The sequence below is a fragment of the Cnephaeus nilssonii genome, assembly GCF_951640355.1.
Source record: "Cnephaeus nilssonii genome assembly, chromosome: 18".
Taxonomy (NCBI): Eukaryota; Metazoa; Chordata; class Mammalia; order Chiroptera; family Vespertilionidae; genus Cnephaeus; species Cnephaeus nilssonii.
Window position 1 is genome coordinate 36966272 of NC_137089.1, and position 26416 is coordinate 36992687.

Genomic DNA, 26416 nt, shown 5'->3' on the forward strand with positions numbered 1-26416 from the left:
AGTTCATATTATTACTAACAAAAACTAGCACATTATGCCCTGACAAGATACTTCATACACAGCTTAAACTATGCTTTCCACTACCTGTCATTGGGGGTTTTGTGTTTTTGCACTTTGTGCAGATAAAAATATGACAATGGAGATCATCAAGGCAATGTTTAAAAATTGTTAGCTGATGAAGGTCAACAGGGCCAAGAAAGCTTCCCCCTATGCATGGAGCAATGATTTAAGATAGCCCTTATCCTGTAGGATAAGAATAAAAATATAGGGTAGAAAAGAGAGGAATTGCAACTACCATGGTATGGATTTCATTGTAGCCCTGAACAAAGGTAAGATGAAGTTTCCTAGATTTCTATAAGTTTTTCCCCTTCCTATGATACTAGAATTATCCTATGAATATGTGATAAGAATTCTTCTTTTTAAAAGTAATTTCCATGGGGCAGGGTTAGGGAAGTTGTGAACATCAGTGACAAACACTGTAAAATTAAAAACTTAGCTATCAATTTATTAAGGAAATAAACTGTTTTGATTTATAACAATGAGAAAAAAACACCCAAGTTTTTATTTCCCCAAACTGAAATCAGTCAGCATTATCACCTAGATATATTTACCAGAAGGTGCTGGTGACCTATAAATGTGTAAGATTAACAGGAATTTCCCACTCCCATTTATACCTGAGTATCATTGGAAGAGACAGAGAGTCTGTCATCAGGTAAGGACGGTGTATATGCAACAGAAATTGGTGTTCCTGGAATTCCATTTGCTTGAATATTTTCACTGTCACTACCATCCTCTATAGTTCCAATGTTGCCATCTGCATTTGCATTTATGGTCCTTTCTCCCATATCTAAAATGGTAAGAATAAAAAACATACAAACACACCTGACTTAAGGATATAAAAGCAGAGAGTATTTAAAATTAAATAGTGGCAGATAAATGATGTGAAGTAACACATACTGGTACCATTTAAAGGTTAGCATACTTACTAGTAAGTAAATATGCATTTGAAATACATCCAAATATGATTCTTAAGTAGCTCTAGCAATGAAACACAGCTGATGAAAGGCTTAAATGTATCAAAAGAGAAGCTTACTTTTAGTCCATATCAGCATTTATTAAACTGGGTTCTAATGAATGCTAATGCCTTAACATGGTATTAGAAATTTCTCAAAAAAATATCCCATTACCAAATAAGAGGGAAATACTGGGAAATAGGTTTCTTTATTATAATATTAACTTGCTAATATGCATTGAGCTCTCCAAAAGGGATATAAAATATGCAGTATTTTCAAATTTGTTTTACCATGAGCCCTCCCCCCCCCCCTTTTAAAAAAAATATATATTTTATTGATTTTTTACAGAGAGGAAGGGAGAGGGATAGTTAGAAACATCAATGAGAGAGAAACATCGATCAGCTGCCTCCTGCACACCCCTCACTGGGGATGTGCCTGCAACCAAGGTACATGCTCTTGACCGGAATCGAACCTGGGACCCTTCAGTCTGCAGGCCGACACTCTATCCACTGAGCCAAACCGGTTTTGGCCCTCTCCCCTTTTTTTAAAGAATATCTATTAATACCTCTAATAACATATTCTTTAGAACATTACTATGAAAATAATGGCCTATACCCCTGAACTATTTTTAGTATGTCACTCTAAATCATACTTGTAATTACTATAAATAGAAATAAATGACTTCTGATAGAACAAACACAGATAATGTAAATAATACCAAGTTTCAGTACTGCTCTAAGGTGTGATGTGCATTTCTTTTAAAAGGAACACATACATGTCTATGGCCATAACTCAGTAGCTATCTCAAGACACTGCTTCTTTCATGCTACCCATTAAAAGAAAACTATAAGCTAGCATGAGGGAAACATACTGATTGTGTGTGGAGGGCAGTGCATGGGATGGAGGGTAGAGGTAGAAGAGGGTATATGGAGGATAAATGGTGGTGGGGGTAAAAAAAATAAAAATATAAATGAGATATAAAATCTCAAAAAAAAATACTAAAATTTAAAAAAGGGAAAAGTAATTGGACCAAAACATCCCAGTGTTTGGGAAGGATCAAATGAGTAAATGCAAGTAAAGCATATAAAATCACTTAATGGAGTTAGATATTATTATTCTCCATTGTTTTCTCCTTTAACTATCCCCCAAACATAAGTGCAAACTTCTGTTTTAAAGGTGCTGAATGGAGCCCACTAATTTACTTTCTCCTTTAACAAATACCACTGAAATTACTAAGAAAAATATAAACAAGAGACAAAATCTTTAATAGCACAGGAAAACTAAGAAGGGTAAGATCAATGGGCCAAAATCTTAGAGGAAATTCTAGAAAATAGGACAGGTTCAGATAATTTAATCCTATTTCTAGAAGTATATGTAGCAAGATACTATGCTAGTCCTGTGCAAGATATCATGAATTACGTAAGTTTCAGTGGACTTCTATAATCAAAGATATCCTAATATATAAAAATTCAGGGGCTGTCATGACCAAAATAAACGGACAGATGACCAAACAGCAGGCTGTGTGGGCGACTAGGCCAGCAGGGGGGGGCAGTAAGGGGCAACCAGGTCAGTGGGGGGGGGCAGTTAGGGGTGATCAGGCCGGCGGGGGGGCAGCAGGGGGGAGCAGTTAGGGGCGACCTGGCCAGCAGAGGGGGGCAGTTGGGGCAACCAGGTCAGCAGGGGGGGCAGTTGGGGGTGACCAGGCTGGCAGGGGGGCAGTAAGGGGCAAACAGGCTGGCAGGGAGGGCTGTTGGGGGCGACCAGGCCGGCGGGGGGGGGGGGCAGTTAGGGCTGATCAGGTTGGCAGGCAGAGGCGGTTAGGGGTGATTAGGCTGGCAGGGGTGGGGGACAGTTAGGGGCAATCAGGCAGGCAGGCGAGCAGTTAGAAGCCAGCGGTCCCAGATTGTGAGAAGGATGTCCGACTGCCGGTTTAGGCCCGATCCCTGGAATTGGGCCTACACCGGCAATCAGACATCCCCCAAGGGGTTCTGGATTGGAGAGGGTGCAGGCTGGGCTGAGGGGGACCACCCCCACCCCACCCCGTGCACAATTTTCATGCACCGGGCTTCTAGTTTAAATATATTTTCTACACACACACACACACACACACACACACAGATTTGAGAAAGATATTATATTTTTGGCCTTTTTAATCCACACATTGTAAAAATAATTTTCACAGTCAAATGAAATATTGTAAGACAGAATACACTAATTCCTAGTGGAATACACTACCTCCAACAACAATGTTCACCATTTCTTCTACAATGCTCTGTACAATGTCTTGTGGCTTTTCCTCACAGTCATGGTTTTCTCCATCATATAATATATCATTTTTAGATAATGCTTTAAAAAGAAAACATTATTTTAGAAACTATTACTAAACATAATGAAAAGCTTTCTTTTAAAAATTAATAAAATAAAAAATCAAATAGATAAATGAAACTAGAAGCAATACATGTTAAACCAAAATTTATAACTAAATCAAAATTTAAAATATCAATTCAAGTCAGTTTCATCAATGATTCATTTGACAAACTATTCAAACTATGTGAATTTTCTAGATTATTCCTTTAAGAACCAAAACTTTTAAAAGTATTTTAAATGAAACATTTTAAACATGTCCCATACTTCCAAATAACATATTCAATGTAATTATACCTTGTTTTGATTAATTAGGCTCCCCAATAACAAGCAGCTCATCACTGTGCTCTAACATAGTGAGCTCCTTAAAGAAGCAGAGATAGGGCCATCTTGCCCTCCACCAGTGATTTCCAGCCTTTCCTTACTACTGGTTCCCCAATAGAATTTACATACCTAATGTATAATTTAATTTAGTAAGTAAAAAGGAACTCATCCTCCAATTTAACATTAATTAAAAACATGTAACTGCCAACCAGAACTTCTGAACAGTATAAGAGAAACTGATGAAAACCTTAACATTACAGTTAGCTTGTATGGACTATTGTAGATAAAAACAGAATTTCTACTGGTGTTTTTGAAATGTTCAAAATATATTAGGAAGGCTCAATTAGTACTTTAGGATGTGCTGGGGACCAGGATCCTGTTCTGGGAGCCACTGTTCTTCATCAATGGCTTCAGACTGCATATTAGCTGTTAGTATTGCTGTCTATACCCCACCCCCACTCACACCTCCATAAAGAAACACTATTTATAATTCTGGCTTCTGGAAGCCTGCCCTCCTCCCTATTGTTCACTGATCAGAAATTATTGTTTGCTGCATTCTACAAAATACTGACTGCCATAAGGTGAAAATTGATAAATAAGCATGCCAAATCAGTTACCTTATTTTATTTTTTAAAAAATCCAATAACAATAGCATTTAATGTCTTCTGTGGATTAAAACCATATACATGTCTTGACAGATAATTTTTCTACCATCCTTAAGCTTTGTATTTCTGAGCACTAGTTGGCTAAAATTAGTTAGTCTGAAAATTAGAGTTTCAACATAACTGAATATACAGTCATTAAAATGTGCACAAAATAACTAGTGAATCAAGAGTCAATTCTTATATAAATCATCTAACAGAAATAGGTTAGAGTGGGTAACATTTATTACACATAGGAAATGATGAGAGAAGTTGATTATAACGTCCAGCTAGTAAGTGAGTCAAAGCAGGTAACCTAACCCCAGAGCATGCATTCTTAACCAATGGCTCCCAGGTAAAATTTTAATTTTTATCAGCTGTTGGAAGCCAAAATAATCATGACTATGCCATGGGGAATTATGTCTTATTTATAATTCTGTATCCATTAAGGTACCCACAGAGGTACCTTACACACAGTAAGTACAGTGGATTCTTTTATTCCTTGGGTCTCAGCCCGTTTCTTCTGATGAAAATATCTTAAATTTTCTAGTTAGCCAATACCTACCTCTATACAACAAGGTTCATCTAAAACATCACTTTCTCTATAAAAGTATGTCCTAACTCTCCTCAGCAGAATTACATTATACATGCTACTTTCAGGATATTTATCACACTATGCTCATTTAAATATGCATGACCATCCATTCAGGCAGACCATGAACACCCTAAGAGCAACGGCTATATCTCCATCAGCTTTTTAATACCAAGTCCTAGCACAGTGCCTATGACAGGGTATGCTAAATAAATGCTGAATGTATGGATAAAAAAATAAAGGAAAATGTAACATCCCAGCTTTATTAGCGATTAACCCTTTGAATCAGTCCCTTTATAAGCTCACAGTGAAAGTACAGGAAATTTTGACAAGGGCAGGCTAGGAAAATGTAAATTGTATAAGCAATATAGATTCACTATTAGCTTGGGTACTGTGAATGGATGCTTGGTTTATCAAAATTATCTCTCTGAAAATAAATAAAGTACTATTAAAAATAGTAAAACATCTATTCATGCCAGTGCTGATGTTCATGCCACTATTAGGTTATGGAAAAGATGTGGTTAAAAAAAATTAAAAGCTTAAAATATGTAACAGAAGTCTTTCCTCAAGGTGAAGTAAAAACACAGATTTAGACAAGCTGTAACTGAGCCCTAACCTTCTTAGTTCCACATGCCACACTGGAGAGGAACAGAATTTCCATCATTTTCTGATACCAACCTAAGGAGGAACAAAAGCAACAAGCAAACTCCCTGGCAGTTTTATAGAATAGCTAGAGTTGAGGACAATGTTTAGAGGAAAAAATGACTTCATGTACTATTTTTAGAGAAACAAACTTGTAAAATAAATAATTTTTGTAATCTTGTAACCTTTACCTTATAAATTTACTTAGAAAAACTGTCAGAGGACATCTCAAAAAAAATCTTCATGTCAGATGATTACTCAAAAATTTTCTTTTTATATTTAATTTCAGTACTTTTTGACCATATTTTCTAAATAATATAATCATTTCCTAAAATTTTCAGTCACATTCCAGAAAATCTTACTAAATGGGTCTCTTGTTTTCTGTAAAACTAATTTTAATAAGAAAACTGAAGTTCCTATATAACATGCTAAGAGATATTTATAACCTTTAGTAACACATACCTCCTCCAAAACAAGTCTATAAATTACTGCTCATGAGATGCTAATAAATGCATAGTATCATTAACAGATGGCTTGTGGGTGAAGTGAAACTAACTTTTACCACCTAGGATAGAGAAAGTCCACAATTACTACCATGTGTCTGATACCTATGAACACATTTCTTCACCAAAACGCATTCCTACACTCTTCCCTTCACACACGCACCACCCACCACAACCCCTTCTTAAAAAGATTACTTTCAGCTGCCGTTGCCTGATCAGCTTCAGTCTGTTCATTTTCTGCACTGGAAATATCAGATCCATTTTCAGGTTCTATGTCATCCTGAAGGCTTTTATCCACATCATTTGTATGGGGATCAAGGTCTCTCTCATGTTCTTGGGATATATGATCAACAGTCTGAGGTGGCAGATATCTAAGGTGAGGTGATTCAGGCTCATGATGGCTTACTGGAGACTGCAACAGATGATGATGATGCCGGTGCCTCTCTTTTTCCATTTGTTTGGCTTCTTGCAACTGGGAAGAAATAGAATAATTGCTAATATTTGTAAAATAAGTTGTTTCAATTTTAGAGAACTAATGTTACACTGATTACAAATTACAGTCTATCAGAAACAAAGAACTTTAAAAATAGCAAAACAAAAACAAGTAACAGTGGTCACTTCTTAAGGGGTACACAAGGACAGAGATGGAAGTCTTTCACTATCTACTAAGCTTGAGTGCAATAAAAATATCAATTCATAAACACTGCCATGAGGATGATGGCAAACACTATCACTCAAATTCTATTTGTGAACAATAAAAACATATTTTATCCAAAGTCAAGGCAGTAAACCTCAAAACAAAACCATACCACATATCTCCAGTAAATAGGACTGTAAATGAAAGTCATTCTTCTCTACAAACACAAAAAAACTTCATTATACATTTCTGTAAACTCTTTTCTGTTTGATGCTTGTGGTGTTCTATATAATCTCTCTCTCTTTTAAACACTTACTGCTTGGTTTTCCATGCGTGCAAAGATCACATTTAGCATCTGAGTAAGAGTAGCTTTGGCTGTTGTCTGATTGATGAGATTTTTGCTTGCTAGATAAATATTGTAACATGTTCTCACAGCTTGCAGTACAGTTCCTTCATGAATTTCTATGTGTTGAGATGTTACTGCAGTAAGTAATGCCTTAAAAAAAAAAGACAAAGTTAAAGCAATTAAAGCAATTTTCTGCATCCAGAGTTTCAGCACAAAAATGTATCTTTATATTAAAATTAAAACTTTCAGGTACCATTATCACTGTCAGATATACACTAACAGAATTTTCCGTATGCACTAACAAAATTTCTACCTACTTGCAATCAACTGTTCAAATATTTTGTTTTCCTCATACTGGCAATAAATAGTTCCTACATAATCTTCCCAAACCCAAAACACTAGAAAGCCATTCAATTAATTTGTTTCAACCCAAGTTTCACTTCAATATAATTTAGTTTATTAAAATGTACATTAATACTCTGTCACTGTGAAGCACAGATATGCTTCATGTATTATAGCTGCTGAATTAGAGTGTCAACTTTGGAGGATATACAATGTGTCTTATTCACTTACAAATTTTTCTGAGATCTTTCTTATAGACTGGACCCAATAAACATGCTGTTGTTATTGCTGACGATGTTTACAAAATGAGTTAAATAAAGCATTTAAAATAATACTAAAGTAAATCAACCAATAAAGTGCGTAACTTTATGTGAATTGTCTTACATCAGTTTACTAGCAATTTCTCAAAAGCAAAACTCATTCTTTTGTCCCTTTATGTTGTACAATAGCATTGAGTATATGCTAGATAAGCCATGACAGACTGACATGAAATTGCAAATGATAGGCCAAACAGTCTGGACAGCTTTTTACAATAAAGATATAATATGACTCATGAACTAAATACAGCTATGAAACTGAAAGACTCCGAAGGGACTATATTCACACATGAAGGAACACTTTACACATGTAAGCAATTTTAAAAGTACTATTAGTACAAGACAATTTTATTGATATATAAACATACCACCATTACCATTAGTGGTAACATTAAGAATTCAATATTTAGCCCTGGCCAGTGTGGCTCAGTGGTAGAATGTCGGCCCACAGACCGAAGGGTCTCAGGTTCGATTCCCGGTCAAGGGCATGTACCTGGGTTGTGGGTTCCCTCCCCGGGGCACGTGTGGGAGGCAACCAATCAATGTGTCTCTTTCACATCAAGGCCCCCCCCCCCCCGTCTCTCTCTCCCCCCCTCCTCCTTCTCCCTCTCCCTCTCTCCCCACCCCTTCTTCTTCTTCCCCCCTGCCCCCAACTCGCTCTGAAAAAGCAATGGAAAAAATATCCTCAGGTGAGGATAAGCAAAAAGGAAAAAAAAAAAAGAAGAAGAAGAAGAAGAATTCAATACTTATACTAAAAACACAACTGAGTGATTTTCTTTAAGGAGTTTCATCAGCCAGGAATATAGCATAAACCCAGGACAGGGTTTAGCCGAGCAGGTTCAGCAGATGGGTAGGTGCAAGGGAATCAGGAAAACTAGTACATAAGGAGTCCACCTGGTGAAGCATGGGTCTAGAAGGAAGACTACAAGGGGTCAGGCAGTACAGAAGAAACTACAGGGGTCATGGGACCCTCACATGGAACCCTAAAGCTCAAAAGATGCAATATGTATGGTAAACATGACAGAAACTGAAACACTCTGGAAGATGCTGGGATCCCAAACCTAAACTGAGATCTTCAAAATAAAATATTTGAAAGTATAGTCTTCTAATGAACTCTTGGCATTAAACAACAAAATCCCCTGATATAGGATCTAAAAAGCACCCAAATAACCTCTATTATACCTAGAAAGCACGTAAAATTACCTTTCTAAATATATTCCAAGGTAAAAAGGCTTTTTAAAAATATAGATTAAAAATAACAAATTCACTTTATATAATTATTTACCTTAATTATTTGCAACTGAACTCCTTCGTCTGTTTGAGGACCTTGGAAACAGCCACAAATTGTTTCTATAATTCTATCAATTAATTTTTTGCCTGGTGTTGTACTATCTGGAGCATTGCCAGTCAAGTGCCCATAAGCAATAAGCTTCTGAAATGGGGAAAGAAAATAAAGAATCTAATTAAGCTAATTAATATGTCTACTAATTAAATATACATTAAAATTATAATATATAATTGAATATATATTAAAATTATTACATAAATCATTAAGGCATAGTCAAAATCAAGGCTCTACCAACTTTTCATGAAGAAAGCTTTATTAGCTATAAACGTGTGAAATTATTTACACTGCAATTACCATGAAAACAGAACAATAACTACAACAAAACCATCAGGTGAAATTTTAAGAAAGCCAGCCTTAGAAGTTAGTTGTCTCTGATGAATTAGAATAGCTTGCTGCTTTCTATCTAAACAGTATTAATACTGCTTTTGTGAAAGCTATCTTCACTCATTTAATGACCCAAAATCTCTTTCCAAATTAGATCTGTGAATAAGAAGAAAGCCGAATTTCTATACATTGGCTGCAATAAATCACAGATTTGTTCATTCGACATTATCAGTATAGCCCTTGAAGAAAGGCCTCAGATATTATAGTTTTAATTTTTCAAGAAAAACGAGGTCACAAATCAAATAAACTTATCCTTAACCTATCTTACGGACAAATGCAAAGAATACTGTCGTTTCCACTGTTGAATAGGTACCAACAGGTAGAATGAACCGACAGTGAAAACACCTGAAAACAGCAGGACCTCTAGATCTGGAGGTTTGTCTTACAAATATGTCAGGGAATCCGCATAAGTAAAACAGAATAAAAGATTTAAGAAATTTTCCTGACATAAATGAAGGTCAGAGCTGAAGTCCAACAGAGAATATAAATACTAAGCTGTCAATATTAACCTATTGTCTTATATAAAACAGCAGGCATTTAGTAAAACCATTTACAAATAATGATGCATGTATCATCAGCGGCAGGTTAAAAGTATGATTCTTGTATTTCACTGATGGAAAAAGAGACCAAATCAGCACTTTCATTATTGATAACCTTAGTAAAGATTCTGTGATTCACTAAACCCGTGGTCGGCAAACTGCGGCTCGTGAGCCACATGCGGCTCTCTGGCCCCTTGAGTGTGGCTCTTCCACAAAATACCACGGCCTGGGCGAGTCTATTTTGAAGAAGTGGCGTTAGAAGAAGTTTAAGTTTAAAAAATTTGGCTCTCAAAAGAAATTTCAATCGTTGTACTGTTGATATTTGGCTCTGTTGACTAATGAGTTTGCCGACCACTGCACTAATGATTTTTGTTACCCTTAAACTAAAAACATTTTTGCAACTACTACTGTCTCTCTTGAATATAAGCAACCATTTGGTTTCTTACCGAAAAGCATATTAAAAGCTATCATGGAAAATGTCTGAATTATCAATTGTAAGTAATGTTCAGAAACACATTCCAGTTGGAGTTGGTTTTCAGCTAAAGCCATTTTATACATACCTGTAAACAATCTAGAGATGTATTCACTATGCGGGGACATCTGGACTGGCAGGCCAATTCAAAGGGTAAAAAGTACTTGTCTGCTTCGATAAAATTTGCCTTTGATTTCACTGGTGGAAGGGTGCTTGATCCAGCTTTTGCTTCTCCATGAGGAGGACTACAGGGAAAAAAAGGGTGTAAATAGAATGCTACATTTATCATATTGAGGATAAACGCATATAAAAACACAGAATTTCAGTTCCAAAAGGAACCTTGCTAAACCAGTTTTCATCTTCCCTTATTATTTCACAAGAAAACCACACTCAGAAATTAAATGATTTGCTACAGATCAAAAACTAGTAGCCAGAGCTGTGACTAAATGCAAGAAAGTGAAGAAATCATTTACTTTAAATAAAGTAATTAGTTAGGTTACTAAATATTTAGTAATATTTCTAAAAGTCTAAGCAAAGACTTTAAAACGTGTCTTATGGTAGTTCAGAAATTCCCTTATATATTTATAAGTATGATTACCATTTTTTTTCTTAAAAACCATTTTAAAAATTGGTTTTATTTTGAAGATCACATGGAAAAATTTGCCACACTAAAATATAGATAACTTTACTATTATTTTGGCCACAACTGACAAGTTTGCAAATTATTTTTACTAAAAAAAAAGAAACCCCACTAACCTCTGTTTTTCAGTCTCCACTTTGATTTCCTCTGTGGGTGGGGGGAAAAAAGCATACATTAGAAAAGTTGACAACAGAACAACGATCATTAAGTAATCTGATTACAGGTTATATAAACTAATTTTTAATTTCTGTAACAAACTGGGAAGCATACAAATTCAAAAAACAAATACTAAAATTCTAATGCAGCTAAAGGCATTAATTTACACAAATTAATTTTATGAAACGATGCAAAAAATACATTAACAACAAGAATGTTATAATTGCAGATTTAATTCCCAAAGCATTTCCTTTTCTCAAAGTTTTGTGTGTGTGTGTGTGTGTGTGTGTGTGTGTGTGTGTGTGTGTGTTGGTCAAGGAACTATTTATATTAACCAGAAGCATTAATATTAAGAACAGAATATTATGTATGCTGTATTCAAGTCACAGAATATAAGACACAGGTTGGGTGAGGGAAAAGAAATCCAATGCACTGCTCTTGTGACGACCTCAAGGAGATTATCAGGCGAAATCTGTAACTTCCTGACCATGTACAAATGATATTTAACCATTTTTTTCTACTTACGACAAGACACTGTAAAATACATATATCTAATTTAATGGAAAAATTTCCCTTCAGTGTTTATAAGGGATCAGAAAAGGCCACGCAGCTCCTGCTTCAATTTCTTAGAATGCTGGGTCTCCAGACACCCACTTTTGGAACCCAATGGCCCTGATGTGAGAAGCACCAAGCCACATGGAGACCACATGTAAGTAAGTGGTTCAGTCAACAATCCCAGCTGAGCCCAGCTTTCATTCAAGTCATCACAGCCCAGGAGGCAGATATGTGAGTGAATGAAGAAACCTCCAGAGGATTCCAGTTCCTACACATTCACATCTCCTCCAGTCACCTGAGTCTTCCTAGCTGAGGCCCCAGACACTGGAACAGCAACATGCCCCATATGAATTCCTGACACACAGAATCTGTGAGCATAATAAAATGATCACTGTGTTACACCACTAACTCCTAGGTGGCTTATTAACCAGCAATAAATAATTGGAACATAAAGAGTTAAGGAGGCATGAGGAGGTTTGAAATAACGTGCTGGCAAATGGGAGAGATGAGATATGAGAAGCACAAAAGCACTGCCAGGAACATGAAAAGTTAGTCTCATGTTCTATGAGCTTGGATAAGGAAACTGTTAGACCCCCAGAGCAAGGATGATGGGCCAGGTACACAAAGTCACCAGGGCAGAAAGCCCTGGATGCCTAGCAAGGGGCAAAACAAGAACCTCCCCCCAGGGTAACCTATCCTCCCCCACCCCCCAGCATATCACTGGTCATGTGGTTTGGACCTGTGACCTTTCATATCGCTGGTCAGGCGGTTTAGACCCCCCTGACCTTTTCCTCCCTAAGGATAACATCTAGGCCTCAGCTGTATTTCAGCTCCAGGCCCAGAAAAGCAGCAAAAACAGACAAATGGCACTATGGCTGCCTCAGGACCAGCTACATTGAGTAATGACCCCTTGGCACTGACCAATCAGTGGAGACCAGGACCTTGAAAGCGCACACCTGGAAAGCTGATGAATATTCTATTAAGACTCCCCTGAGACTTCCCCTAAGATTTCCGCCTGTAATAAAGAGATAAATAGGCTCAGGACAAAGAACCCAGTGCGCATTCTCCCTCCAAGGAGCACACCCATGTCACTGCCCTGCAGCTATGTATCACCCAATCTCTAAGGGGCCCGAAGAGACTTGCAACCAGGGGAGCAATGGGCAGCAGGCAGCTTGTCCTGGGCTAACCCCCTGAACCTGTGTAGCCCTTCCCTTTGGATATCCCCATCTCCCATCTCCTTTTCTTTAAATAAATTCAATTTTTTTTAGTCACTGTCTGAGATGGCTACTTAGTCTGCCCGTGCAGCACCTAATTTAAACTTTCAGAAACAAGATGGTTAAGAAGTATTGTGCTTCACTGCAACAAAAAAATTAAGATACCTAGGAATAAACTTAACTAAGGAGGTAAAAGACCTGTACTCAAAAAACTACAGGATGTTGAAAAAAGAGATAAAGATATAAACAAGTGGAAGGATAGACCATGTTCATGTTCAACATCATTAAAATATCCATACTACTCAAAGCAATCTATATTCAATGCAATCCCCATTAAAATGCCAACTGTATATTTCACAGACCTAGAACAAACTCTCCAAAAATTTATATGTAATAAAAAAGACCCTGAATAGCCACAGCAATCCTGAGAAAGAATAACAAAGTTGGAGGGCTCACAATACCAGATATCTAGCTATATTACAAAGCCACTGTTCTCAAAATTGCCTGGTACTGGCACAAGAAAGACATAGTAGTATAGACCAATGGAACAGAACAGAGAACCCAGAAATCGACCCAAGTCATTATGCTCAATTAATATTTGATAAAGGAGGTAAGAGCCATACAATGGAGTCAAGACAGTCTCTTCAATAAATGGTGTTGGGAAAATTGGACAGATACATGCAAAAAAAAAAAAAAATGAAACGAGACCACCAACTTACACCATACACAAAAATAAACTAAAAATGGATAAAGGAAGTAAGTGTAAAACGGGAAACCATAAAAATCTTAGAAGAATCCATAGGCAGCAAAATATCAGACATATCTCATAGCAATATCTTTACAGATACATCTCCTCGGACAATGGAAACTAAAGAGAAAATAAACAAATGGGACTACATCAAAATAAAAAGCTTCTGCACAGCAAAAGAAACCATCAACAAATCAAGAGAGCGCACTGCATGGGAGAACATATTTGACAATGTTACATCCGACAAGGGTTTAATCTCCAAAATTCATAGGGAACTTATACACATTAACAAAAGGAAGATAAACAATCCAATCAAAACATGGACAAAGGACCAAAATAGACACTTTGCGAAAGTGGACATATACAGAAGGCCAAGAGACATATGAAAAAATGCTCAAAGTCACTAATCATCTGAGAGATGAAAATCAAAACGACAATGAGGTACCATCTCCCACCTGTCAGAATGGCTATCATCAACAAATCAACAAACAAGTGCTGGTGAGGATGCAGAGAAAAAGGAACCCTCGTGCACTGCTGCTGGGAATGCAGACTGGTGCAGCCACTGTGGAAACCAGCATGGCATTTCCTCAAAAAATTAAAAATGGAACTCCCATTTCACCCAGTAAGCCCACTTCTAGGAATATATCCCAAGAAATCAGAAACACCAATCAGAAAGGATATATGCACCCCTATGGTTCACAGCAGCACAATTTATAACAGCCAAGATTTGGAAACAGCCTAAGTGCCCATCAGCAGATGAGTGGATTAAAAAACGGTGGTACATCTGCACAATGGAATGCTTACTGATTTAGAGAGATGGAGAGAGAGTGAGAGAGAGAGCCAGAGAAAGAAAGGCATCCTCAAGAAATTAAAAATAGAACTACCATATACGATCTAGCAATTCCACTTCTGGGTATACAGCATATCCAAAGGAAACAAAATCATTATCTCGGAGAGAGATTTGTACTTCCATGTTCATATTACCCAAGATATACAAACAATCTAAGTGTCCATCAAAAGATGAATGGAGCCCTAGCCGGTTTGGCTCAGTTGGATAGAGCGTCAGCCTGTGGACTGAAGGGTCCTGGGTTCGATTCTGGTCAAGGGCACATGTCCCGGTTGCAGGGTTCAATCCCCAGTAGGGGGCAATCAGGAGGCAGCCGATCAATGTTCCTCTCTCATCACTGATTTTTCTCTCTCTCCCTCTCCCTTCCTCTCTGAAAACAATAAAAATATATTAAAAACACACAAAATAGATGAATGGATAAGAAGATGTGACACACACACACACACACACACACACACACAATGGAGTATTTCTCAGCCTTGTGGCAATATGCATGAACATAGAAGGCATTATGCTAAGTGAAACAAGCCAGACAGAGAAAAATAAATACTGCATGGTATCACTTTTTTTGTGAAAATCTAAAAACTGAAATCATAGGAATAGAGAGCAGAATGGTAGCTGCTACGGGCTGGAGAAGGGGTGTGCTTACAAGGGCAACAGGGAGAGGTTAGTAAAAGGGTACAAACTTTCAGTTATAAGATTAATAAAGTCTGAGAATTTGATACATAATGTGGTGATTAGAGTTGATAACATTGTATTGTATAACTGAAATTTGCTAAGAGTAGAACTTAAGTGTTCTCACCAATTTCATAATATTTTTTAAGAGACAAATTCTCAAACCTAAGATCACACCTTAAGAAAGTAGAAAAAGGGCAGCATATACTAAAGCAAACAGAAAGAAATAATAAAGCCCTGAAATGACACTGAAAACAGAAAAACAATGTTAAAAAATGTCTAAAGAGAAAAGGCTGGCTCTTCGGAAAGATAAAAAAATTTGACAAACCTCTAGCAAGGAAAAGGTAATTATCAATTACCAATATCTAAAATAAAATAGGATATTGCTAAAAACACCAGACATTAAAAGGGACTAATACCAACAATACTATCCATATAAATTTGACAACTGAGATGAAATGGAGCTATTCCTTAAAAACTACAATTCACCCAATAAGAAATAATTTGAATAGTGCTTCAACTATTAAATACACCGAATTCCTAATTTTAAAACAATGAAAAATGAAATCTCCAGGACCAGATGGTTTCCCTGGAGAATTTTACCAAATGTCTGTAGAAAAATTAACACCATTTATATACAACGTCCTTCAAAAAATGCAATAGAGCAGAACCAACCACCTTCCAGTAACTCTCCAAAACGACGAGCACCAAGAAAATGAGGAGAGGCACCCACTCTGTTCTCTAGGTCTTTAAGAAAACACGGAGTTGTTCCTTTGGCCACACACATGTGAATCTATAAGAAAGGTGATATTGTAGACATCAAGGGAATGGGCACTGTTTAAAAAGGAATGCCTCACAAATATTACCATGGCAAAACAGGAGGAGTATATGGTGTTACCTAGCATGTAGTGGGCAATGTAAACAAACAAGTTAAGGGCAAGATTCTTTCCAAGAGAATTAATGTACATATTGAGCATATTAAGCACTATAACAGCCAAGACAGCTTCCTGAACCGTGTAAGGGAAAATGATCAGAAAAAGAACAAAGCCAAAGAGAAAGGTACCCGGGTTCAACTGGAACACCCACCTCCTCCACCCAGAGAAGCACACTCGGTGAGAAGCAATGGAAAGGAGCCTGAGCTGCTGGAACCCATTTCCTATAAATTCATGGTATAGGTGTTAAAAAATAAAAGACCTCCAAACTATTAAAAAAAGGAAGAGAACATTGCACTTTTTAACTCATTTTATGAATTAAAAATTGGACTGTAGTGTAATTAAGAATTTGTTTGGCCTTTGTCTTGTCCCTGGTCCTGGAAGAAGCCACTAAACCCTTGGAATTTCCCCAATTGTAGGACTGTCTTTGTTATTGGTGCTGGGACTCCAGGGTAATTTCAGGATAGGGGCTAGCCTTGCTAGAAAGACCAACTATGCTGCTTTGAGCCATATGATCTCAGCCTGACCTCCAGAGAGGGGAGGAGGGTTGCTGATTGGATTCAATCGTGTGGCAAATGATTTAATCAATCATGCCTCTGTAATGAAACCACATCAAAAACTCTGGACACCCGAAGCTGGGGTGAGCTTACTAGGTTGGGGATATACATTGATCTGGTGGGAAGGTGATGCATCCTTAGGACAAGGAAGCGTTGCATTCGGCTCTCCGAGACCTTGCCCTATGGGTCTCTTAGGTGGTCCTGATATGTATCCTTTATAATAAAACTGAAATCCTAAGTAAAGCACTTTCCTGAGTTCTGTGAATTATTCTAGCAAACTAGAGGGGGTGGGTGAGAACCCTGAATTTGTAGCAAGTTGGTTATATAGAACTATGGGTGGTCTGGGGACTCTGGAGCCTGGGGCTGGTGTCTGAAGTGAGGACAGTTTTGTAGAGGACTGTGCCCTAAACCAAATTTGACTTAAGTGTCAGAATTGCATTGCACAAACAAGGACAGTATAGAAAAAGAAAATACAGATGAATATCAATCATGAATATAAATGTAAAAATCCTCAACAGAATATTAGCAAATAGAATCCAGCAATCTATAAAAAGAATCATACACCATGACCAACTGGGATTTATTTCAAGGATCCCAGGCTAATTCAATATTAAAAAAAAATCAACCAATGTAAGTCACCATGTAAACAGGCTAAAAAAGAAAAGGCACATGATAGTATCAACTGATGCAGAAAAAAATGCATCTGACAAAATTCAACATCCATTCATGATAAAAACTCTCAGCAATCTAGAAATAGAAAGGAACTTTTTCAACTTTTAAGAGTAGCTACAAAATACCTACAGTTAACCCCAAACTTAATGGTGAAAAACAATGCTTTCCCCCAAGATCTGGAAAAAGGCACAAATATCTACTTACACCATTTCTATTCAACTTTGTACTGAATGTCCCAGTCAATGCAATAGACAAGAAAAAGAAAAGGCATACAGATTGGAAAGGAAAAAAATAAAACTTTTCTTATTCATAGATGACATGATTGTCTAGGTAAAAATTCCAATAAAATCTGGAAGAAAAACTCTTAAAACTAACAAATGCATTTAATGAGGTTTTAACACACAAAAACCAATGAAATTTCTATACAGTATCAATGAATAACTGGAAACCAAAATTTAAAAAAACAACACTTTTATAATCATTCTTCCCAAAATGAAATTTTAAAGTATAAACCTAATAAAACATGTACAGGATGTATACTGGAAGAAATAAAAGAACTAAAGAATAGGATATGTCATGTTCATAAATTGGAAGACTCAATACAATAAAGATGCCAATTCTCCCCAAACTGATCTCCAAATTGAACCCACTGCCAATCATAATTCCATCATAATTTTCTGCATCTAGGTAAGGGAATTCTAAAATTTACAAGGAAAAACAACCTAACTAGAATAGATGAAATAATTATGATAAAGAATGAAATGGGAGGATACATAATATCCCATTTTAAGACTTTAAAGTTACAATAATTAAAACAATGTCATACTGCAGAAAGACTAGACACAGAAACCACTAAACAGAATAGAATCCACATACAGGCCCACAGAAATATAGCCAATTGATATTTTACAAAGGTGCAAGGGCAATTAAATGAAAAAAAAAAGGATATTTTCAACAAATGGGGTTGGAACAGTGAGACATTAAAAAAGTTATTAAACTTGACTTTATCAAGATTAAACTTTTTTTTTTCTGGAAAAGGCACTGTTAAGAAAATGAAGAGGTAAGCTACAGAAGATATTTGCAAATCACATGTCTCATCAAGGAATTTATGTATATACTAGAGGCCCAGCGCACGATTAAATCGTGCGGGTAGAGTCCCTAGGCCTAGCCTCCTGCGATCAGGGCCATCTTCTGCCTGTTCGCCAGTCCCCAGACCCAATACTGCCTCCGCTGCCGCCCCCACTGAGCTGCCAGGCTGTTGGGATCACCAGCTCATCCCCAGCCGCTGCCGCTGCTGCTGGGGCTTGAGGCGCTGACGATGGGGAGCACGGCAGGGGATCCAGGTGCACGCACGTGCACCAGGCCGGAGGCTTTTGGCCTGGAGCCGGCACGGACAACCAGCTCCCCGCCTCTGATGGCAGGGGAGCCGGGTGTCCGGGGTGTCCGAGGCAGCCCCCCTCAGCGGCCGCCAATCCGGCCATTGAGAGGCGTGGGGGGCGCCTCTCAATGGCCGGATATGCCACCCCGAGTCCCGCCCCCCAGCCTCCCGCCGCCCAATTGTGGGCGTAGCGGAGTGATGGTTATTTGCATATTACCTTTTTATTAGGTAGGATATTTTAAATATGTACAATGTGTATATTTTAAAATTCTTCAAAATCAACAATATGAAAACAAATAACCAAATTTAAAAATAAGCAAAAGACTTTTAAGACACTTCACCAAAAGGATATGTGCATGGCAAATAAATACCTGAAAATGTATTCAACACCATTAGCCATTAAGGAAATGCCAATGGAAACAATGATGAGATACCACTATACACCTATTAAAATAGTTTAAAAATAGTTAAAATACAGACACCAGCAGGAGTTGGTAAGGATGTGGAGCAACTGGAACTCTCAGACACGGGTGGTGAGAATGTAAAATGGTACAGCCACTTACTTTTAATCTAAATTTTTTATTGTTGACACTATTGCAAATGTCCCCCATTCCCCCACCTCCTTTGCCCACCTCCACCTAGACCCCTCTTTCCCTCTCATAGTCCTCTCCACACTATTGTCTGTGTCCATGGGCTATGCATATATGATTTTTAGCTAATCCCTTCACTTTCCTTTATCCAGTCCCCCACACTCCCCTCCCCTCTGATATCTGTCACTCTGTTCTATGTATCATACCTCTGGTTCTATTTTGTTTGTCAGATTATTTTGTTCATTAGATTCCACATATTAGTGAAATCATATGGTATTTGTTTTTCTCTGACTAGCTTATTTCTCTTAGCATAATAATCTCCAGGTCCATCCATGCCGTCACAAAGGGTAAGAAGCTTTTTGTTGTTGTTTGCTTTTTTTATAGCCACTTAGTATTTCATTGTGTAAATGTACCACAGCTTTTTTTATCCATTCATCTACTGATGGGCACTTGGGCTGTTTCCAGATCTTGGCTATTGTAAATAACACTGCTATGAACATAGGGGTGCATATATTATTTCTGATTGGTGTTTCAGGACTCTTAGGATATATACCCAGAAGTGGAATTGCTGGGTCAAACGGCAGTTCCATTTTTAATTTCTGGGATAAACTCCAAATGATTTTTCACAGTGGCTGCACCAGTCTGCATTCCCACCAACAGTGCTCAAGGGTTCCCTTTTCTCCACATCCATGCCAGCACTTATTTATTGATAGTAGCCATTCTGACAGGTGTGAGGTGATACCTCATTGTAGCTTTAATTTGCATCTCCCTGATGATTAGAGACCTTGAGCATTTTTCATATATCTATTGGGTACAGCCACTTTGAATGTTTTTTATAAAGTTAAATATGTAGTTACCATATGCCCAGCAATCCCCCTTAACCTAGAGAAATAAAAACTTACAAATAAAAATCTATACATGAATGTTTACAGTAGCTCTAGTCATACTGCCAAAAACTGAAACAACTCAAATGTCCTTCAAGGGTGACAGGACAACAAACCAGTACATCCATATAACATAAAGCTACTCAGCAATCTTGGATGAATCTCAAAGACATTCTGAGTGAAAGAAGCCTGGCTCAGATGCTTACATAATATCTGATTCAATGTATATGACCTCAAAAAGATAAAATATAGTGACACAGAACAAAGCAGTGATTGCCAGGGGTTAGAAATGGGGAGGAACGGTGTGACTATAAAGAGTTATCAAGAGATACTTTTTTGAGGTGTTAGAACTGTTCTGTATCCCAATTATGGTAGAGGTCACACAAATAATCACATGGTAAAATTAATGGAACTGCCCACCAAAAAAAAAAAGTCTATTTCATTGTATGTTAATGTAAAATGTAAAATTAAAAAGCAAAATAAGATGCTCAGGCCCATGCCTGGACTTAGTGAATCAGAAACTCCAGTAATGTGATGCCACTAGCTACATTTTTAAAATGCTCAACAGATGCTCTTGGTGTATAGCCAAGAATGGGAACTGTTGTTCTCCTTTAATTTGATTTCTCCATTCCTTCTGCTACTTCTTTAGGTCAGGTCCTCAAATCTCACCAGGCCTACTGACTCCTCATCTCCATTCTTCAGCTCTATTATAATTAGTGCCAGAGTGACCTTGACAGGATAATGTTCAAGTTCTTCGGCAAGGTGTACAAGACCCTCTATGACAGTGATGGCGAACCTATGACACGCGTGTCAGCACTGACACGCGTAGCCATTTCTGATGACACGCGGCCGCTGAGATGGCCGCATGCCGAGGATGAAACATTTGCTGCTCCTGAGGATGAAACATTTGAGAAATATTGTTTTTTCCTCAAAGTGACACACTACCCGAGTTATGCTCAGTTTTTTGGCAAAGTTTGACACACCAAGCTCAAAAGGTTGCCCATCACTGCTCTAAGATATGGCCCCTACCACTTTTTTCATCTCCATGCTATTCCTTGCATTCCACACACTCCATTGATTAAGAAACACACACACACACACACACACACACACATACACACACACAAAAACACCAAAAAAAACAAACAAAACAGTAATAAAACACTCTAAATCCAGAAAACTGACCTGCTATTTCACACCTGTGGGCTTTTGTTCAAAGTATATCCTCCGGCTGGAATTTCAACCCCAACACCAAATGGCCTTGCATATACTTTTCAAGACTGCTTCAGTAACATTTTCCGTCACTTCCAACTAAAAATCTTTTAGTGGTTTTGTCCATGCTCACCATCACCTATAATACTGTCCAAAGCCCATCTCCTACCATTCCTGCCTCACACTTAAGATTCAAAATGTCCATCTTCTGGGTAACTACCTCACTTCATGTTTTTTCAGCTACTCATGCCTTAGCTAATGATGCTCCTCCCTCCCCAGAATACTCTTCCTACCAATCTTTTCCTGGTGCATACCCTTCTAGAATAAACAGCTGTCATTTCCAAGAAGTCTTCCCCTACACTTCCAGGCTAAGATAATTACACTTTTCTATTCCCATAACGTCTTCTGGTTATCACTACCACAACACTTACCTTATTATATAATATCATTTCTTTCAATTGCTCCTTAACAGCAAAGGCCACCCTTTCTAGCTTTATATTCCTCAGGCTTACCATAAAATCCAGAACAAATAGGTACTTACAAAGGTTTTCTTGAAGAAAGCAATTAATGAGAGTAAATTTACTGGGCACTTAATGTACATGTCCTTTTCTCCAAAAGGGCCTGCGTGACTATTTGCTGATGACACGTAAATCTTTTTTTTTATTTTTAATTTTTTTATTAAGGTATTATATGTGTACATTGATGACACGTAAACCTTTATCTACAGCTCAGTTCTCTCTTCTCCACCACCCTAAGCTTTTGTCATGTTATAGACAACTGCCAACTAAACATCTTTACTTAGATGTCCCACATGCACCTCAAAATCAATTTAAACATAACTGATTCCATTTTCTTCCTCAATTCCTCTCAAATATGCTCATATTCTTGTACCACCATTTTTGGTGAATGGATTAACAACTTAAAATCACCCCATTAGAGCAACCTCAGAATCATCCTAAAATACCTTCCTTTCCCTCATTTCTCACATTAAAACAGTTATGAAGTCCTCTTAATTTACTAAGATCTAATCTATCTGTCTTAGGTCTGTTCTCAAGCCCTTGCTTCTTCAAAGCTGGGCTATGGCAACAGTTTATTAATACAACATCTTACTTCCTACAGTGTTATTTTTCATAATGCCAACAGTGATCTTTCTGAAATGCAACATCATCATTCCACTCCTTAACTTAGTGCTGTACTGTCTGTAAGAAAAAGTCTAGAGGAGATTTGAAGATGGTGGCGTAGGTAAATGCCTGTACTCGCCGCCTCTCACAACCACATCAAAATTACAACCGAAAGAACAACCATCATCTAGAACTGCTGGAAAGCTGGCTGAATGGAAGTCCTACAACTAGAGAAGTAAAGAAGAAACCACACTGAGACTGGTGGGAGGTGAAGAGGCATGGAACAGGCTGGTCCTGCACTCACGTGTACTGCTTTCTTAATTGGGAGGGAGATGGTCTCTGTAGAGGCTGCCTGCAGGAGTGGGGCTTTGGTGCTCTCAGAGTCTGCCTCACACCAGATCCCCAGCACAGGGTTCCAGATCTGGAGAAAGACATCCCTATAGGCAGTAAGAACTACGGGCTGTAAAAACCAGTTCAGATTGGGGCTCAGTGATACAGAGGCTGCTGGAGACCTTGCTATTCCTTTTAAAAGGCCAACACCACAAACTGAACTTATAAGGTCCTGCCTCCTCTGAGCTCCAGCACCAGGGCAAGGCTCTGGGGAACACAGACACATACGAGGAGGAACTGGCATCAGGGCAGGAACTCAGGGGCGGCTTTCTCCCAGAGGGAGGTGCTCGCAGGGATCATTGTTCCTATGCTAGGAACTCCCCGGTCACAGGGCTGACTGGCAGCCATCTCTGTTTGCTCCGCCCTGGTGATTCCCTACGATTCCACCTCATCCAATGTACAACTCCACCCAAGCTGTGTGCAGTGGCTTTTGAATATGAATGGCCTGTCCTTGCTCAGGATAAAGTCTCTCCAACAAGCTGCAGCTGGGTCAAGGAGCCCCCAAACCTATCAATAAAAGGCCCAAGACCCAGCACCAGCACCAGTCTGCTTTGCTTCATAAGCTGGGCCTCATCTGGGCACGTCCAAACCCAATACAAAGAGGAGGAATCTGCAGATCTGTCTGTGGCTCCTGCTGGGTGGCCCCAGGCAGTGCCTGACTTTGCCCTCCCTGGAGACCCAAGAGCCAGTGTACCCAGTGGTCAGTGTGAGACAACACCAGATTACAACTCTTCACATCCATAAGCGACACACTCAAGGGGCAGACTCTGTGAGCACCAAAGCCCCACTGAAGCAAGTCCTGCTCCAAAGCGTGTCTCCTGCACAGCAGCTCTCCCACTGTAGTCGCAGCTGGTTCTCACAGCCAATTGGCCTGTGAGAACCAGCTTCGACTGACACCAACAGTAATCAAGTCTCAACTACAACAAGACTATGATCAAAGCCCACAAAGTGGTGCACCTTGAGCTCCCAGCTCAGGTAAGATGTTGAAGGCAAGAAAGCACTCTTCAGAAATTAAGGACACCACCAACATATGAATAACTGTAAAATTTAAATTATTAAAAATTTACTTTATTTTTTTAAAAATTGTTTTTGTTAATCCTCACCTGAGGATATTTTTTTCCATTGCTTTTCAGAGAGTGGAAGGGGGAAGAGGGAGAGAAGAAGGGGAAGGAGGAAGAGAGAGGGAAAAAGAGAGGGAGAGAGAGAAACATGGATAAAAAGAGACACATTGATTAGTTGCCTCCTGCAAGTGCCCTGACCTGGGGCAGTAAGCAAAAAGATTTATTAATAATAGCTACTCTGAGGTGATATCTCATTGTGACCTTAATTTGCATTTTTCTGATAATGAGTGACCTTGAGCATCCTACCTAATAAAATGGTAATATGTAAATTACCATCACTCTGCTACGCCCACAATCGGGCCAGCGGGAGGCGCAGGGGCCGGGACTTGGGGTAGCCAATTGGGCCAGCGTCTGTGCCATGGCTGTGCTGTGGCACAGAAGGGGCCTCTGGGGCAGCGAGCTCACGTCCCACCCCGGACCATCAAAAGCGGGGGAGCTGGGTGCCTGTCTGCTCCGGCACCAGACCTTTTGGAAGCCTCCACTGAGCTGGAGGCTTCCGAAAGGCCTGGTGCACCAGCAGACAGGCACCCAGCTCCCCCGCGATCGAAAGTGAAAGCGTGGGAGCTGGGTGCCTGTCTGCTCCGGCACCAGGCCTTTCGGAAGCCTCTGCCATGCCGGAGGCTTCCGAAAGGTCTGGTGCACCAGCGGACAGGCACCCAGCTCCCCCGCGATCGAAAGCGAAAGTGTGTAGGGGACACGTGCATGATTCAATCATGCACTGGGCCTCTAGTCTTTTCATATATCTAGTGACGATCCGTATGTCTTCTTTGGAGAAGTGTCTATTCAAATGCTTTGATTATTTTTTGGCGTTGAATTGTATAAATTCTTTATAAATTTTGGATATTAACCCCTTATCAGATGTGTCATTGGCGAATATGTTCCCCCATTTAGTAGATTGTCTTTTCATTTTGTAGATGGTTTCATTTGCTGTGCAAAATTTTTTTAGTTTGATGTAGTCCCATTTGCTTATTTTTTCTTTTATTTCCCTTGCCAAAGAAGATATATCAGAAAAAACATTGCTATAAGAAACATCTGAGAGGAGAAACCAAGATGGCGGCATAGGTAAACACCTAAACTGCTGCCCCGCACAACAATTTCAAAACTACAGCTAAAAGACAAAACGAACATCATCCAGAACCACAGGAAGGCTGGCTGAGTGGAAATTCTACAACTAGAAGGAAAGAGGAAAGCACACGGAGAATCAGAGGAGCTGCAAAAGGCTGAGGTACAGAGACATGTGCGCAGGCGGCTGAGTGCCTGGCTGGCTTTCTCTAGCGGGAAGGAGACAAAAGCTCCCGACTGCACTGAACCCCAGTTCTGATTGCACTGAACCTCAGTTCCGGGCGAGACCCTGGGGACCCAGGCTTATACAGGGGAATCTGGACTATCAGGCGGAAACTCAGGGGAGCCGCGACAGGCAGAGGTCTGGAGGCACACGTGTGGGTGCGCGAACAGAGGACTGACTGCTGAATGCCGCTGGCTTTCTCTAGCGGGTGGGAAACGGAAGCTCCCCCACTATGCTGAACCCCAGTTCCGAATGCACTGAACCCCAGCTCCGGGCGAGACCCTGGGGACCCAGGCTTATACGGGGGGAATCAGGACTGTCAGGCGGAAACTCAGGGGAGCCGTGAAAGGCAGAGGTCTGGAGGCGCACGTGCGAGTGCGCGAACAGAGGACTGACTGCTGAATGCCGCTGGCTTTCCCTAGCGGGTGGGAAACGGAAGATCCCCCACTACCCTTAACTCCAGTTCTGGGTGAGAATCTGGGAATCCAGATTCATTGGGGGAGAAACTGGACTGTCTGGCAGTGGGCGAAACTCGAGGGCGGCTTACTCTTAGAGGTGCTTGCAGCGATTACCAAGGGACACTGAGACCCAGGGGCATCATAGGGCGGGGCTGACGGGAAGCCAAGACTGTCTGCTCTGCCCTGAGACCATCCAAGCTGAGCACAGAGGCTTTTGCAATTTTGCAAGTCTTGTCTCATAAGTTTGTCTCCATCACAGAAGTTCTCCCAGCATAGGCACAGCTGATCCTCACAGCCAATTGGCCTGGAGGTCAATTCCTCCCACTGATACCAACAACAATCAAGACTTAACTACAACAAGGCTGTACACACAGTCCACAAAGGAGTGCACCAAGAGTGTCCACCTCAGGTAACTGGGGAGGCCGAGCCACTGGGCCATATAGGACACCTAGCACACAAAGCTACCCTACCACCTCAGGGAAGCAGTGAAAATGCGGAGACAAAGAAACAGATCAAA

The 26416-nt window shown here is 39.4% G+C and overlaps 1 protein-coding gene across 2 annotated transcripts in view; it reads right to left on the minus strand.

Moving 5' to 3' along the window:
• Nucleotides 1-26416, minus strand: part of ARFGEF1 (ARF guanine nucleotide exchange factor 1) — a 97510-nt gene that overhangs the window by 58372 nt on the left and 12722 nt on the right. For both annotated transcript variants that reach the window (XM_079796238.1, XM_079796237.1), the window contains exons 2-8: nt 11221-11251; nt 10553-10709; nt 9007-9153; nt 7033-7212; nt 6275-6551; nt 3249-3359; nt 675-847 (exon numbers count right to left, since the gene is read on the minus strand). In XM_079796238.1, coding sequence (XP_079652364.1) covers nt 675-847; nt 3249-3359; nt 6275-6551; nt 7033-7212; nt 9007-9153; nt 10553-10709; nt 11221-11251 — 1076 coding nt within the window. The remainder of the gene's footprint in view (nt 1-674; nt 848-3248; nt 3360-6274; nt 6552-7032; nt 7213-9006; nt 9154-10552; nt 10710-11220; nt 11252-26416) is intronic.